Here is a 13,317-nt window from a genome sequence, read left to right as displayed (position 1 = left end):
AGGCAAGGACTAGACTGATTTGGTCCGACACTGACCCTATTTTTAGAGTAAAATAAGCGCAAAAGTTACAAACTACAAAAAGATCATTATAGAAACTTTTGTAGAATGCTACTCAATACTTGCTAAGATCATCTATTCAGAATGTGGAATTTCTCTCTTATCTCTTCGAGTTTCTTTCCTTTCATCATGTCGGCCAGAAAGCATAAATTACAAACACCAAGGAATTTAACTAAGGTCATGGTTAAAGCAATGTTTTCCAATTACAGGAAACTCGACTTCTCGTAAAGCTAAATCCTAACCATCAGATGCACATACTAAACACAATGCAGGTCGAAAATCAGACTGACCTATATTAGATTCATAATCAAGAAAATATAAACACAAATATATATTTGAAGAACAAGATCAGATTGAAATTCTACAGCGATCTAAAAAAAATTCATTGGATGGACCAAATTAAGTTTGGTAACACGCACAAATTTATCTCATATCAAATCAAACTTGATAACCTGGATGTTCTTTTTACTTATATGTTTATTAATTATAACGCTTTATCATTTGTGTGTGTGTGTGTGTATATATATATATATATATATATATATATATACATATACATATATATATGTATATACATATATATATAATATTAACTAAGATGATTTTTGATTTATTTTCACATATAAATGGTCAATATCGTATGTTGCAAGTATGATTCAAAGTGTTATTACTTATTTGAACAATTAAAAGTGTTATAAATAATTAAAAATAAAGGATGTAAAATTAAGTTCATGTCTAAATTTAGGGGAAAAAACATGTTGAGGTCATATTATGTTCAAATTAAGAATTCAACTAATATCGAAAAAGAAAAGAATTTATGGTGATGATATATTACTAATTGCACAAAGCTTTTTTTTTGTATCGGGAGTGTTAAACTAACTAAAAGATACAATAAATTAATTGGTGTACCTAATTATAAATTGCATGAATAAAAAGGTAAAAAGAAAAATAAACGAAAGATGAAAAGGCAGCTAATATTTAGAACGGAAGTAGTTTTGCATTTTAACAAAAAATCATGCAGGAGATTCGAACCGTGCACTACTTGAATGGCACATTAAGTGTAGTAACTCGCTGCGCTACGCGGCATAATATGTTAATTTACCATATGACCATATAATATAAAGTCGGATCAAAGGGCTTTTTTTGTCGACCCGACCCATTAAACAGGTCTAATACCTCTCAAAACTACTCCAAAAACTGTTATCATAAACACCCTTACTGGTCAAACATCCAACCTCCCAACATTGAGGTTCAACCGTTGAAGTTATTCTCACCTCCCCTCTCTCTTTCCACCAAATTATATAAAGCAAATCTTAAGTCACACAAACATATTTTATTTTGCAATTTTATTTTCTAATTTGCATTGCTATGTCATGAACCAACTTATACATATATGCTATGTTCCATTCATCTTGTTTTTCTCAAACTTACATTCTTAATGAATCTGAACTATTTAACTTCTCTATATCTTTTCCTGACCTTTCCTCAATATTTTGAACTTTCTCCAAGTAAAAATTGAAATCTTTTTGATAATAACACTAAGTAATTTGAACAGATAAGGCCTTTAGAGAAAGTAACAGTTTTTCCAAATTGAAATATTACTTTACTATTTCCAGATTTTTCATTAACTTGATGACAAGTAATTTGCTAGCCAATTCCATTGAAATTCAGAGAATTATCATTTCACAACTTCTCTGCAAAGCTTGTGAAGCGTCGATCTTGTTAGGAGCTCCATGATCATCCTCATTAATTGGTTCAATTTACAAATCTTCACAATATCAACAGCTTTATAACCACGAATTAAATAACGATTTGCAGAAATATTATTCCATATTCGAAAACATAAGCCGCTGTATGGATCAACTAATCTCCACGATCAAAGCAAACAATTCATACAAAAGACATCAAAAAGCTTCTGATCTGATGCCAGAAAAATTTTACATAAACCCTTTTAAGGGAACAAGCACAAAGGATAAATAGTTCACAATAGAAAGCCAATCCCCAGTTTATAGAGCATCAAATTCACACCATGCTCCCTTGTGTACGTCAAATATGTAAATATTAACCTACACATCAAATATTCGACCTCCATTAGAAAGAAACATAATGAGATAAAAAAAATGTTGATTACTACAATATTCCCTCCATCTCATAAAGACGTTCCATGTTGACTTCAACACGATTGATAAGAGTAATTATATGTAAATAAAGTAATTGATAATCAAAGAAGAGGGAAATAAGAGTAACATAAGATGTTACGAGAATGAGAGGAAAAGGTTTAGTGTATGTCTGGTTCAACTCAAGGAATGATGGAAAGGAAATAGAATCAAATAGAGTGGAGGAATGGCAACAACATATTACCTTTATTGGGCGTTTGTTTTCCACTATGGAAATAAAACACTTGAAAGTGTGGGATTGAGAAGGGTAACGTAATGTATTACCACAGGGATGAGGAGGGTAATAACAAGGTGGAAATGGTTACGCTGAAACAATTACTCCATCCCTCATACCAAAACAGCATTTGATGAAGATGGGTTCAACACACCAAAAATCTCATTAAAAGTAATTTTCAGAGGTAGATAGACACTACTATATGTCTATATAAAAGCTGAGCACAATTTGAGGAAACAAGGACAGAACGTACCAAACTATTTAGAGACCCTGCTCAATGAGATAATCACCCAGCCTTTCAACAATCATGTTGCACTGACCAGGAGTCACAGGTTCATCATATAAACCAATAACCAATGCCTGTCCAGTCTTCTTCACACAAATACCACCAGGTCCCTGTACGATACATGACAGGAAAACAATCAGTACGAGCATAGCAATGAGACAGCATTTACTTGAAGTATTAAGAGCTTGACGTCTCCTCACAAGAGCACAGAAAAGTGTAAATCGTATTGTCGAAGAGGAAAGGGTATCAATTTATTGGGTGTTCTTGAATAAAACCTGGTTATCCACAAATAAGGAACTTGAACAAGGAGGGTATCATGCCAGTTTTCATAGGGAAAGAGTTTTTTGAGGCTTGAAGAAAGGAAACAAATCAAAAAAATCAAAGATTACACAAACCAATGTGACATATTCTCACTATTGGTAAGTGCAGATTAACTAATCCAACTCTTAGACATAGAATACTCGCCAAAGATAGGATTACAGTCAAGAAATCAAGTCACGTGACATGGCCTTCATGACACCAGACAGCTGACTCGGTTGTTCCTTCTTGCATGCTACATTGGACTGAAAACATACCCTAAAGATCACAAGAGATTTAGGTTGTTCAAAGTGTCTTTAAACACGGGTCATTAATTCCTGTTCCTTATATGCAGCAGAACCGTGTCTGTCTCAGAGAAGGAAAGAGAGAAAAGAAAAGCAGGGTCTCACAAAAGATCTCATTCACCCATGAGTAACATCTGAAATCATTCTGAAATACGTTGATAATTCTGTATAATCCGCGGTCAGAAAACCAAAATATATATGCCATCACCTACATTACTAAGGTTAAAAGAAAATACAACACACAGACACAGAGGTTCCTTAAAAGCTGCAGAAGGTTATTGAACTGATTTCAACAGATGCCAAAACCTGTAGCAGAGCAAGAAGGCACTAGGATCAAGAGACAGTAACCAGCTAAAATAAGATTCATAGCCTGCAGATATAACGATTACTTCAACTTTTACCCCTTTCACTTTGTTTAACAAGATGAAAAGATATAACAGCGTAAAAAGGGAAATCAATCAACAAGACAAAACATGAAGTCGTATTTGATTCGAAAACAATGGATCTTTACCTTCTTTCCACGAATAACAGCCCCAGGTTCACCTTGAATAACCATGTACTTGGTGCCACCGAGGAACAGCCCGGTTGGTGCAAGGCTTCCAGGCTCATCAAAATCCTTCACAATAGCAGCTATTTCTTCTGGCTTGAACTGCAGCATCAGTAAACACAAAACATATAAAAACATCAATAATTTAGCAAGGAAATCAAAGAGAAAGATATGAGGAAAAACACACTATCATCACTTTCATATCCAATTTCGCAACTCAATAAATCAAGCACAATTCCTAGTTACAGTCTTACAGATATACTCTTCTTCACTATAATCTACTAAAACTACTAACAAAATGACAAGATCTCATCATTTCACTTACCCCAATAAATCACACATTTCTTTCATAACTACAAATCCAAAGAATAATGATATCAATCCTCATCCCACCCAATTTTCAAATTTCACCAAATCCACGCTAATCTTCTAAACAATATCAATCATTTAATTTCAAAATATCATCAAGCGAAATTCACCTCAAACAAAGAACAACAACAAAAATCAACTTTTATTAAGTAAAAACAACAGTCCTAAACAATCAAACAAGTAGATTCACTACTGAAATCAATAAAACAAAAATGACCCACAAGTTTAAAACATCAGATCAGGCAAAATCAATCATACCCACATGAAAATTAAACACTTTTTAGATCTATAAAGTAGATAAACTCAACAACAAAAAACTCAAAAAAAAAAAAAAAAAAAAAGACCTGAGGAAAAGAGGAACTCTGAGCCCAGACGCTGCCATCAAGGCCAAGAATAGCGGCGGCGGAGAGGTGGTTGGCGGTCCCTTCGATCTCGCACATCAAGTGCTCATCGACGTAAGTTTGCCACGACATTTTTTAATTTTTTTTTTCTTGTTCTTCGGAGAAAAATAAAAACTTTTGAGTTTTGTTTGTAATAGAGATGCGAGTGAAGGAGAGATGGAGAAAAAGATGACATATAGCAATTGAGAAGTAGTAAAAAGATACCTTATGGAAAAAATTAAAAAAAAAAAAACAAATAGATGCGAGAGAAATTAGAGAGAAGAGAAGAAAAAAAGGAAAGATTTAAGAAACCCTAAAAAATCCCAATATTTCCAAGTTAGTATTAGCCAAATTCAAGTTAATTTCTCTTCGATTTGTTCAATCAAGTTCAATTTCTCTAAATGAGTAAATGTGTTGCTTTATTTCATCTTTTTTTAATAATTTTTTTGGGTAAAAAGTTATTATTGTTTTATCGTGAATCATTATAAGACGATATTATATGAGAATTTGTATTATTTAAATAATTTAGATCATCTGATGTCGTGTGTTTTAATTAGGCAAATTGTTTAGAAGGTTGTACTACGCTTTTATTAAGTGAGGTGCATATGTGGTGAAAAAAAAGAGGGAGAGATCATCTTAAACTTAATTATTGTTAGTTGTTAATAGGTGGATTTTATTTTTCTAAATAAGGGTAGTTTGGTAAAATAACACTTTTAAAGTTACCATATAAGGAAGAAGAAAGAGGTATACCAAGTAATATGAAACATCCATATATAGGAAGTGTAACAAGTAATTTGAAACGGAGGAAATATATTTTTATAAATGGGGTGTTAATGACATTTACTTTTTTGTCTGACAAAAGACAAATTTAAAATACTTATTCTAAGTTTCGTCAAAGAAATACTACCTCCGTTTCTTTTTAATTGTTACGGTTTCCTTTTTAGACCGTTTCTTTTTAATTGTTACACTCTTACTTTTTCTACATAAGGTAAGTTTGCAATCATTGTTACCCATTATTGGTCTCCTTGTGGTCCCCAACCTTTAATCCCAACCTAACATTTAGGCTATGGCTATGTTCAGTTCACCTTATTTTTGCTTATTTCAGATCTAATCAGATCAGATCAGAAAAAATAAGTTCAGATCAGATCAGTTCAGATCATGCTTATATTTAAAAATTATTATATCTTTCATTACATATTAGTAAAAATTACAATAATTGAATATTAATAAAGTACTCATTGAGACGAATCAAACAAGACCCCACATGACTATATTTTTTCTTATATATTGAGAAAAATCTAAAAGATAACATCTTGTAATCAGAAAAAATAAGTTCAGATCAGATCATATCAGAAAAAATAAGTTCAGATCAGATCAGATAAGTTCAGATCAGAAAATTTCAGGTGAACTAAACATAGCCTATGTTTAGTTCACCTGAAATTTTCTGATCTGAACTTATCTGATCTGATCTGAACTTATTTTTTCTGATCTGATTTGATCTGATATGAACTGATCTGATTACAAGATCTTATCTTTTAGATTTTTCTCAATACATGAGAAAAAATATAGTCATGTGGGATCTTGTTTGATTCGTCTCAATGAGTACTTTATTAATATTCAATTATTAAATTTTTACTAATATGTAATGAAAGATATAATGATTTTTAAATATAAGCATGATCTGAACTGATCTGATCTGAACTTATCTTTTCTGATCTGATCTGATTAGATCTGAAATAAGCAAAAATAAGGTGAACTGAACATAGCCTTAGGCTATGTTTAGTTCACCTGAAATTTTCTGATCTGAACTTATCTGATCTGATCTGAACTTATTTTTTCTGATTACAAGATCTTATCTTTTAGATTCTTCTCAATATATAAGAAAAAATATAGTCATGTGGGGTCTTGTTTGATTCGTCTCAATGAGTACTTTATTAATATTCAATTATTATAATTTTTACTAATATGTAATGAAAGATATAATGGTTTTTAAATATAAGCATAATCTGAACTGATCTGATCTGAACTTATTTTTTCTGATCTGATCTGATCTGATCTGATTAGATCTGAAATAAGCAAAAATAAGGTGAACTGAACATAGCCTTAATCCCAACATTACCCCCCCTCTCTCCTACTTTTCACCTTTTTCTCTCTCCTCCATAATTTTTTATTGTTCTTTTGTACTTGTCTTTTTCTACTTTTCAGAATTTTTAGCCCCTCTCTCCTACTTTTCACCTTTTGCCTTGATTCTAATGAAAAACAAAGTGTAACAATTAAAAAGAAACGGAGGTAGTATATAACTTGAGTAAATCTTGGTAAATTGAATTTACATGGGGACTTCGTATGTGCTTGTTTAATTCAGATCCGTGTTCAAGATAGTTGTTAGCATGTTTTCTACTTTTCTCCATGTGATTGGAATGTTTTTTTTTTTCACTAATGAAGTTATCAGGTGTAGTCGTGGGGTCACTATTATTTGTTCCCTCTAATTAACATGCTATGAAATGTCAAAAATACCCCTTCACTAAAGTCCCTCACAATGACTCCGACTATTCAATCACCATTGCGTTCCATCAGCGCCCTCTAACAAGACTCTAATACAACCTATTATGAACTTTCAATATTTCTCAATGAGCTATGCTCCCATGACATCTATACTAATATATTAAAAAGCATTTTTCAGGAAGTCTACGCACCATGTGGCACTTTCCCTTTAGTTATTTCGTTTCATGTCATCATTATATATTAAAATAAAGTAGAAATGTAACGTATAAGATTCGATCACATGACCTCGAGTTAATATACAAAAGTTCTAACCAATAAGTTATGTAATATTAAAAGATATTTGTTAACATGAAAATATTAAAAAATAACTTGGATCATCATCCGAGACTAAAAACTAGGTGGTATGGAAAACGAAACGAAGTGAGATAGCTTCTAACCTTACAAGGATTGTTTAACTCCATTTCAAGGCACTTCACCCAAAGCCTTTGTGAAACCCCTTTAGTTTATACATTTGCAGATTTGCTATTTGAGTAAAGGCTACAAATTGTGGTTCGGTCCCGGTCTTAGGAAATACCGGATTTTGGTCCACCAATCCAGCCGGTTTCAGACCGACACCCCTAGCTACAATACAAGCAACCGAGTCTCATGACGTGGTCCATATACTTCACCCACGTATCTATAATTTAGCTCAAGATCAATTTGGATTAGTCCTTTTGAATATGATCATTTTCAACTTATCCATTTAAAAGATTCATGTAAGATTTTTGAACTTTCAGCGTGCATTTTCTTCACCTAAACTTATATAAATTGAACTTATTAAGCCTAATTGGCAATATTTGAACCCGATCGATCTTTATTCTACTATATGTTTACAGTGAGATGGAAGTGGGTAATGGACCCTACCCGGATCTGTTGATCCAGATCCATTTTTTACGGATCTAGATCCTCAAATTTTGGACCCTATGGATCTAGGTAGGATCTTGATCCCCCTTGAAAAAAAGGATCTGGACCGGGTCCTAAATTATTACCCGGATCCAGAACCGTTTACCCGTTTTTATATATATTATTATAATTTAATATTATATTTTGATAATATTATAATATTAGTTATTACATGTAAAACAGATTTTCGCTTGAATTTCAGATTATTGTTCTAATTAATGTGTGATTTTTGTTCGAATTTATAGGTTAAGTTCGAAAACTGGGTTGATAACTAATCCACAGTTTGATACTTGAATAGCTATAAGTAGTTGCAATGGTTATTTTTCAAAAAATTAATTGTATTTTTCGGTTGATATTAGATGACTTTATTACTTAAAATCTTTAATTATTGTGAAAATTAGGTTAGTTTGAAGACAACAGGCAAAGATCCGTTTAGGGCCCGAATCCATATGATCCATACGAATCTGGATCTGGATCCCCATTCTTGTAGATCTGAGTAGGATATGGATCCTTGCCTAAAAAACGGATTTAGATCTGAATCCTAAAGAACCCTATCCAGATCCTACCCATTGCCATTTCTTAAATCTTACATTTACTGATTTACATCAGATTGATCTTAATCAACCATAATTAAACCTGGAACTTTTTTTAAGGTAAAAGAGAAGAAGCCCTTGTAGACATTAGTTGGTAACTCCTACTTTTTCCTTTTTCTGTATCCCTTATTCCCTTCTATAACGAATTTACACCACTGCCTTTTTTTTTTTTTTTTTTTTTTGATTGGGAAATTAAGTCAGCCCAAGAGCTAACCCCTACCAAGACTACTAGCCTTGTAGGAACTACCAGTACATTGGCTGGTAATGCATGCAAAACATGCTAAAAAAAATACCCCAACATAATGCTAGGGGTAAGAATCGAACCCCTGACCTCTGAGACCAGAGGGGAGTGCTCTACCACATGAGCTAACTCCTCATCCTTTACACCACTGCCTTATACATCCACCTATTTTTTTTTAGCATGTTCATATATTTGTATATATTATTATTATTATTATTATTATTATTTAATAGGTAAGAAGAAATCTTCTAGCTACCATCACATAGGGCCCCACCCAAATGCCTCCAAACGCCTATTACAAGCCAGACACCATCCAATCCCCTCCCAAAACGTAAATCCTAAGCAAATTGCTTGGAATATAAGACCATATACTTTACCAAAACAGATGAGAAAACTAACCACTTGAGCATGTTTCATAAATAGAATGGAGATGTGTTCTCATTCCCCATGTTCATAAATGGTAGCCAACTAGTATCTTTTCTGCCAAGAGGCAGATCTACTACATCTAAACTTTGTTATAGGATGCTTGCAATAATTATTCAACTAATCAATCTTATGACCAGAAAAGTACTCAATCATTGAACCATATGCCATTTGCAATTATATTATTCCACACACGAGCTGCTGTTTTGATCAAATCTGCCTTGACCATACTCTTGAGTCTTGACAAAAAAAATGATAAAAATTACCCAGTTCATGACATTAATTTTCCACTCTGCACAGCAGTATGTACCTAAGAAACTTATAGTAAGACATTGTGTGCAGAATCATAAGCATTAAAAACATCATGATCACAGCAAACAATTCATACAATAAATACCAAAACCTTTTCCTGTCATAGATCTTATGCCAGAAGAAACTAACTTAAACCCCTTCTAAGGGAAGAAGACCAAAAAAAAAAAGCATAAAAGAAGAATAGTTCACATAGAACGCCAATCTCCCGGTTTTATAGAGCAGCAAATCCACACCAAGCTCCTTGTGTATGTCAAATATGTAAATATGAACCTTCAAAAGAATTTAAACTCGCGTCAATAAGATTCACTACCAAATCCATTTTTATTTTCTTCAAAAAAAGGAAGCAGTAAAGAACCACCAGAAGCACGGGCTCCCACAGAAACAGAGTCTTGTGAGGATCAACCTTCCTGCCTCGGTTATTTAGCAGAGCCCATTTATGCAACTTGAAACATGGCTTATGTATACCAAGATAGATGGTTTCGTGCACCTTGATTCTGGGAGAGGGGGGACGGAGGGGACAAAATTCAGTGATGGAGGAGAAAACATACCGAAATATTTAGAGGCCCTGATCAATGAGATAATCGCCCAGCCTTTCAACAATCATGTTGCACTGACCAGGAGTAACAGGCTCGTCATAGAGACCGATAACCAAAGCCTGACCAGTCTTTTTAACACAAATTCCACCAGGGCCCTGAAGGATACATGAAAGGATAACAATTAGGAACACGAAAAGAAATGCAATAACGTTCTCTCTCAAGGGAGTAGCTGACGTACGAAGTGCAAACCCTCGATAGTTAGATAAGCCTCAGGTAAACCATATAATGCAGAATTGAATGCCAATAGAACAAAAAAAATTTGTTGTTGCTTAGTATGGATAATGGAACACAAGAAAGTGTGATCCAACTAGCAATAAGGTAAAAAATTATTACATAATTTTTACTGGAGACATGATTAACACGCTAAGTTAAGCACGACCAGTACACAAAGCCTTTTAATGCAATGGCACATTGTGGGGTATACATCTTTGTTGAGTCTCAATGGAAGAGTTCTCAATCTACTTAAATCGGTCAAAAAATCAAATCTGATTCAGGTTGATTAATCTGGAAATTTGTCATGACATACTAAAGCACCATAGCTGTAAAAGCAATTAATTGATCTGTGTACATTCCAACATTAACCAACAAAGCCAAAAGCAAAAACCATATTTTAAGTACAAACGAAGGTCCTTCCTTTTCCTCTTTCCTAATAATATGAGTTGTGACTATGCCTGTAAACATACATTGAGCACACATGTACAATTCTGCAAAATTTATACTGTATTTCAAGTTGCTAGGAAGCCAAATACTCTATTTCTGAATTTTTTTTCTCAACTTTTGTTTTATTTCTCCTTGCTTCCTAGAAAAACTATGATTCAATGTGGGTGTGGTAGCTTAATCAGCAATACAAAACTATTTCACAACTATTAATTCATATCAAAGGAGAAACAAAGACTCTAAGAACATAAATCTTGCTTCAATGAAAATCATCTACTCAACCATCCCCTTTTATGCAAGGAATTGGGGGAGATTATTTGATTAAACCTGATCACTCAAAGACCAATGCTCTGGGACTGCTTTCTTTTAACAAAAAGATTAAAATAAACATACAGCTTACTAAAAATCTTTTATTTACAGCATCATTCAAATTGTTCATAACATGAAATTGTACTATAAAAGTCAGTGCTTCAATCTACCAGATTTTAGGATGGTAAGTGCTTTTCTTGAATTTCTATCTTTCACATCTACAATATTACTAAGCTGTTCTAAGCAACCAATAAGCGTTGAATGGTCAAGTTTGTGATCTTAAAGCCTCCACAATGTTTTCACAACGAAGGCAGAGATTCAAACAAAAAGGTCGTAGTGGTCTGAATACACTCCATTTAAGGATGCTAGGAACTAATCCTGTCACCTCTTGATTTAAAACAAGACCCCTGAACAATACTTTATCTCCCTAGCTCGTGCACTAAACGGTATGTTCAAAACTGCTTTTCCAGTCTATATAATGAGAACTAAGAAGGCGATATGCATATTTCGTGCAGGCTCAACTGTTAAAAGCATCAACTATAACCTGTACACCAAGCCAGATCAATCAATTTTAAAAACATTCGATCCCAATTGTTTACCTTCTTTCCACGAATAACAGCCCCAGGTTCACCTTGAATAACCATGTACTTTGTGCCACCAAGGTGCAAGCCAGTCGGTGCAAGGGTGCCGGGCTCATCGAAATCCTTCACAACAGCAGCTATCTCATCTGGCTTGAACTGTCATATCAGAAAACAGATAAAGCATATCAAAGTATATCCAAGTGCCACTGAATTATAATGCAACCATAAGCAAAATAACAACGAATAAACTAGCCATATGTTCGATTTAATATCAACATTTGCAAGTACATATGTCAGTAATCAACAATTAAGAGCAATTCCTCAATCCCAACTCCATAAAATCTTTATTAATTTATCCAAGATTATACAATTCCTTTCCAAATTATATAAACAATCACAATTCTCTAATCCATCATCATCCATGCAATTATCATCCATGCAATTGGATTTGCATGGAAACCCCAAAAAAAAATTCTCTATGGGCTACATATATATCATTATAAACGCTTGTTTCCTGTTTCCGTATCCGCATCCGTATCCGTTCTCGTTATTCGTTACCATGCAACATATGATAAAAACGAATACATAACATAATAAAAACTTAAAAAACCAATCAAACAAACATACTTCACGTAGAATTGAACAAAACCCAACAACTAATTGCTCAAAACAGAAATGACCCAGATGATTAAAACATCAAATCAAGCAAAATCAATCATACCCACAAAAAATAAAACACATAATCAATCTACAAAACACCCAAAAAAATCAACCTGAGGGAAGGCAGAACTCTGAGCCCAAACACTTCCATCAATGCCAAGAATTGCAGCAGCTGTGAGGTGATTGTTAGTCCCCTCAATTTCACACATTAAGTGCTCATCAACATATGTTTGCCACGACATTTTCTTCTTTTTTGATCAAACAAAAAAGAACTCAACTTTTATGTTAATGGAGGAAAAAAAAAATGACAGAGAAAATGAATGAGAGAAATTAAGATTGGTGTGAGAAAGAAATATAATTATGGGAAGGAGAGAAATAGAGAAGATGAGATTCGAATAATAAAAAAAAAAAGTTGGCGTAAAAATGAAGCGGGGTGTCAGGGGAAGATGATGAAGTATGATGGGGTCACAAATTCCCAAATCTTTGCCGTGAATATTGTTGCTTCCATGGCCCTCCTCATGTGGTGCTCATTGGAATTTCCTATTTTTAGTTTTTGGTGTTTTTTTTGGGTGGATGTTATTGTAGCACTAAATGTTATGGAGAAAAAATGGGTGTTATTATTAATTTTGGGTCAAAAAAGAAAAAGGGGAAAAATTTGTGGTGTTGGTGATTTTTGGTGATTATTATTAGATGGAATCATGGAGTATAACCATAACCAATCATTTTTGTTTAGTTTTAAATTATGTTAACAATATTGTTGTTGTTAAAAATTTGGAATAATAGAATTATGGTTATATATTGCATAATAATCATGGAATCATGATTCCCTTCAAAAAAAAAAAAAAAAAAAGGGAAAGTAATTGACCATG

The 13,317-nt window shown here is 33.3% G+C and overlaps 2 protein-coding genes across 2 annotated transcripts; both read right to left on the bottom strand.

Moving 5' to 3' along the window:
• Positions 1–1,857: 1,857 nt before the first annotated feature.
• Positions 1,858–4,814, bottom strand: LOC104885874 (profilin Sal k 4.0101). The gene is made up of 4 exons (XM_010670472.4): positions 4,597–4,814; positions 3,848–3,985; positions 2,702–2,844; positions 1,858–2,123 (listed from the first exon to the last, which is right to left on the bottom strand). The coding sequence occupies exons 1-3, from the start codon at positions 4,723–4,725 to the stop codon at positions 2,710–2,712; spliced, it is 402 nt and encodes a 133-aa protein (XP_010668774.1). The 5' UTR covers positions 4,726–4,814; the 3' UTR covers positions 1,858–2,123; positions 2,702–2,709.
• A 4,664-nt stretch (positions 4,815–9,478) lies between these two features.
• LOC104885886 (profilin Sal k 4.0101) lies at positions 9,479–13,012 on the bottom strand. The gene is made up of 4 exons (XM_010670479.3): positions 12,562–13,012; positions 11,807–11,944; positions 10,194–10,336; positions 9,479–9,915 (listed from the first exon to the last, which is right to left on the bottom strand). The coding sequence occupies exons 1-3, from the start codon at positions 12,688–12,690 to the stop codon at positions 10,202–10,204; spliced, it is 402 nt and encodes a 133-aa protein (XP_010668781.1). The 5' UTR covers positions 12,691–13,012; the 3' UTR covers positions 9,479–9,915; positions 10,194–10,201.
• Positions 13,013–13,317: the final 305 nt, after the last annotated feature.

The sequence above is a fragment of the Beta vulgaris genome, chromosome 2 (assembly GCF_026745355.1).
Source record: "Beta vulgaris subsp. vulgaris cultivar EL10 chromosome 2, EL10.2, whole genome shotgun sequence".
Classification (NCBI taxonomy): domain Eukaryota; kingdom Viridiplantae; phylum Streptophyta; class Magnoliopsida; order Caryophyllales; family Amaranthaceae; genus Beta; species Beta vulgaris.
The sequence above is the reverse complement of the archived record's forward strand: the minus strand, read 5'-3'. Positions and strand labels throughout refer to the sequence as shown.

Coding starts and splice junctions, on each gene's coding strand:
- LOC104885886 (XM_010670479.3), bottom strand. CDS start 12,690: ATGTCGTGGCAAACATATGTTGATGAGCACTTAATGTGTGAAATTGAG. Junction 11,945..12,561: donor AGAGTTCTGCCTTCCCTCAG/GTTGATTTTTTT, acceptor CTGATATGACAG/TTCAAGCCAGATGAGATAGC. Junction 10,337..11,806: donor CTGTTATTCGTGGAAAGAAG/GTAAACAATTGG, acceptor TGTATCCTTCAG/GGCCCTGGTGGAATTTGTGT.
- LOC104885874 (XM_010670472.4), bottom strand. CDS start 4,725: ATGTCGTGGCAAACTTACGTCGATGAGCACTTGATGTGCGAGATCGAA. Junction 3,986..4,596: donor AGAGTTCCTCTTTTCCTCAG/GTCTTTTTTTTT, acceptor CTGATGCTGCAG/TTCAAGCCAGAAGAAATAGC. Junction 2,845..3,847: donor CTGTTATTCGTGGAAAGAAG/GTAAAGATCCAT, acceptor TGTATCGTACAG/GGACCTGGTGGTATTTGTGT.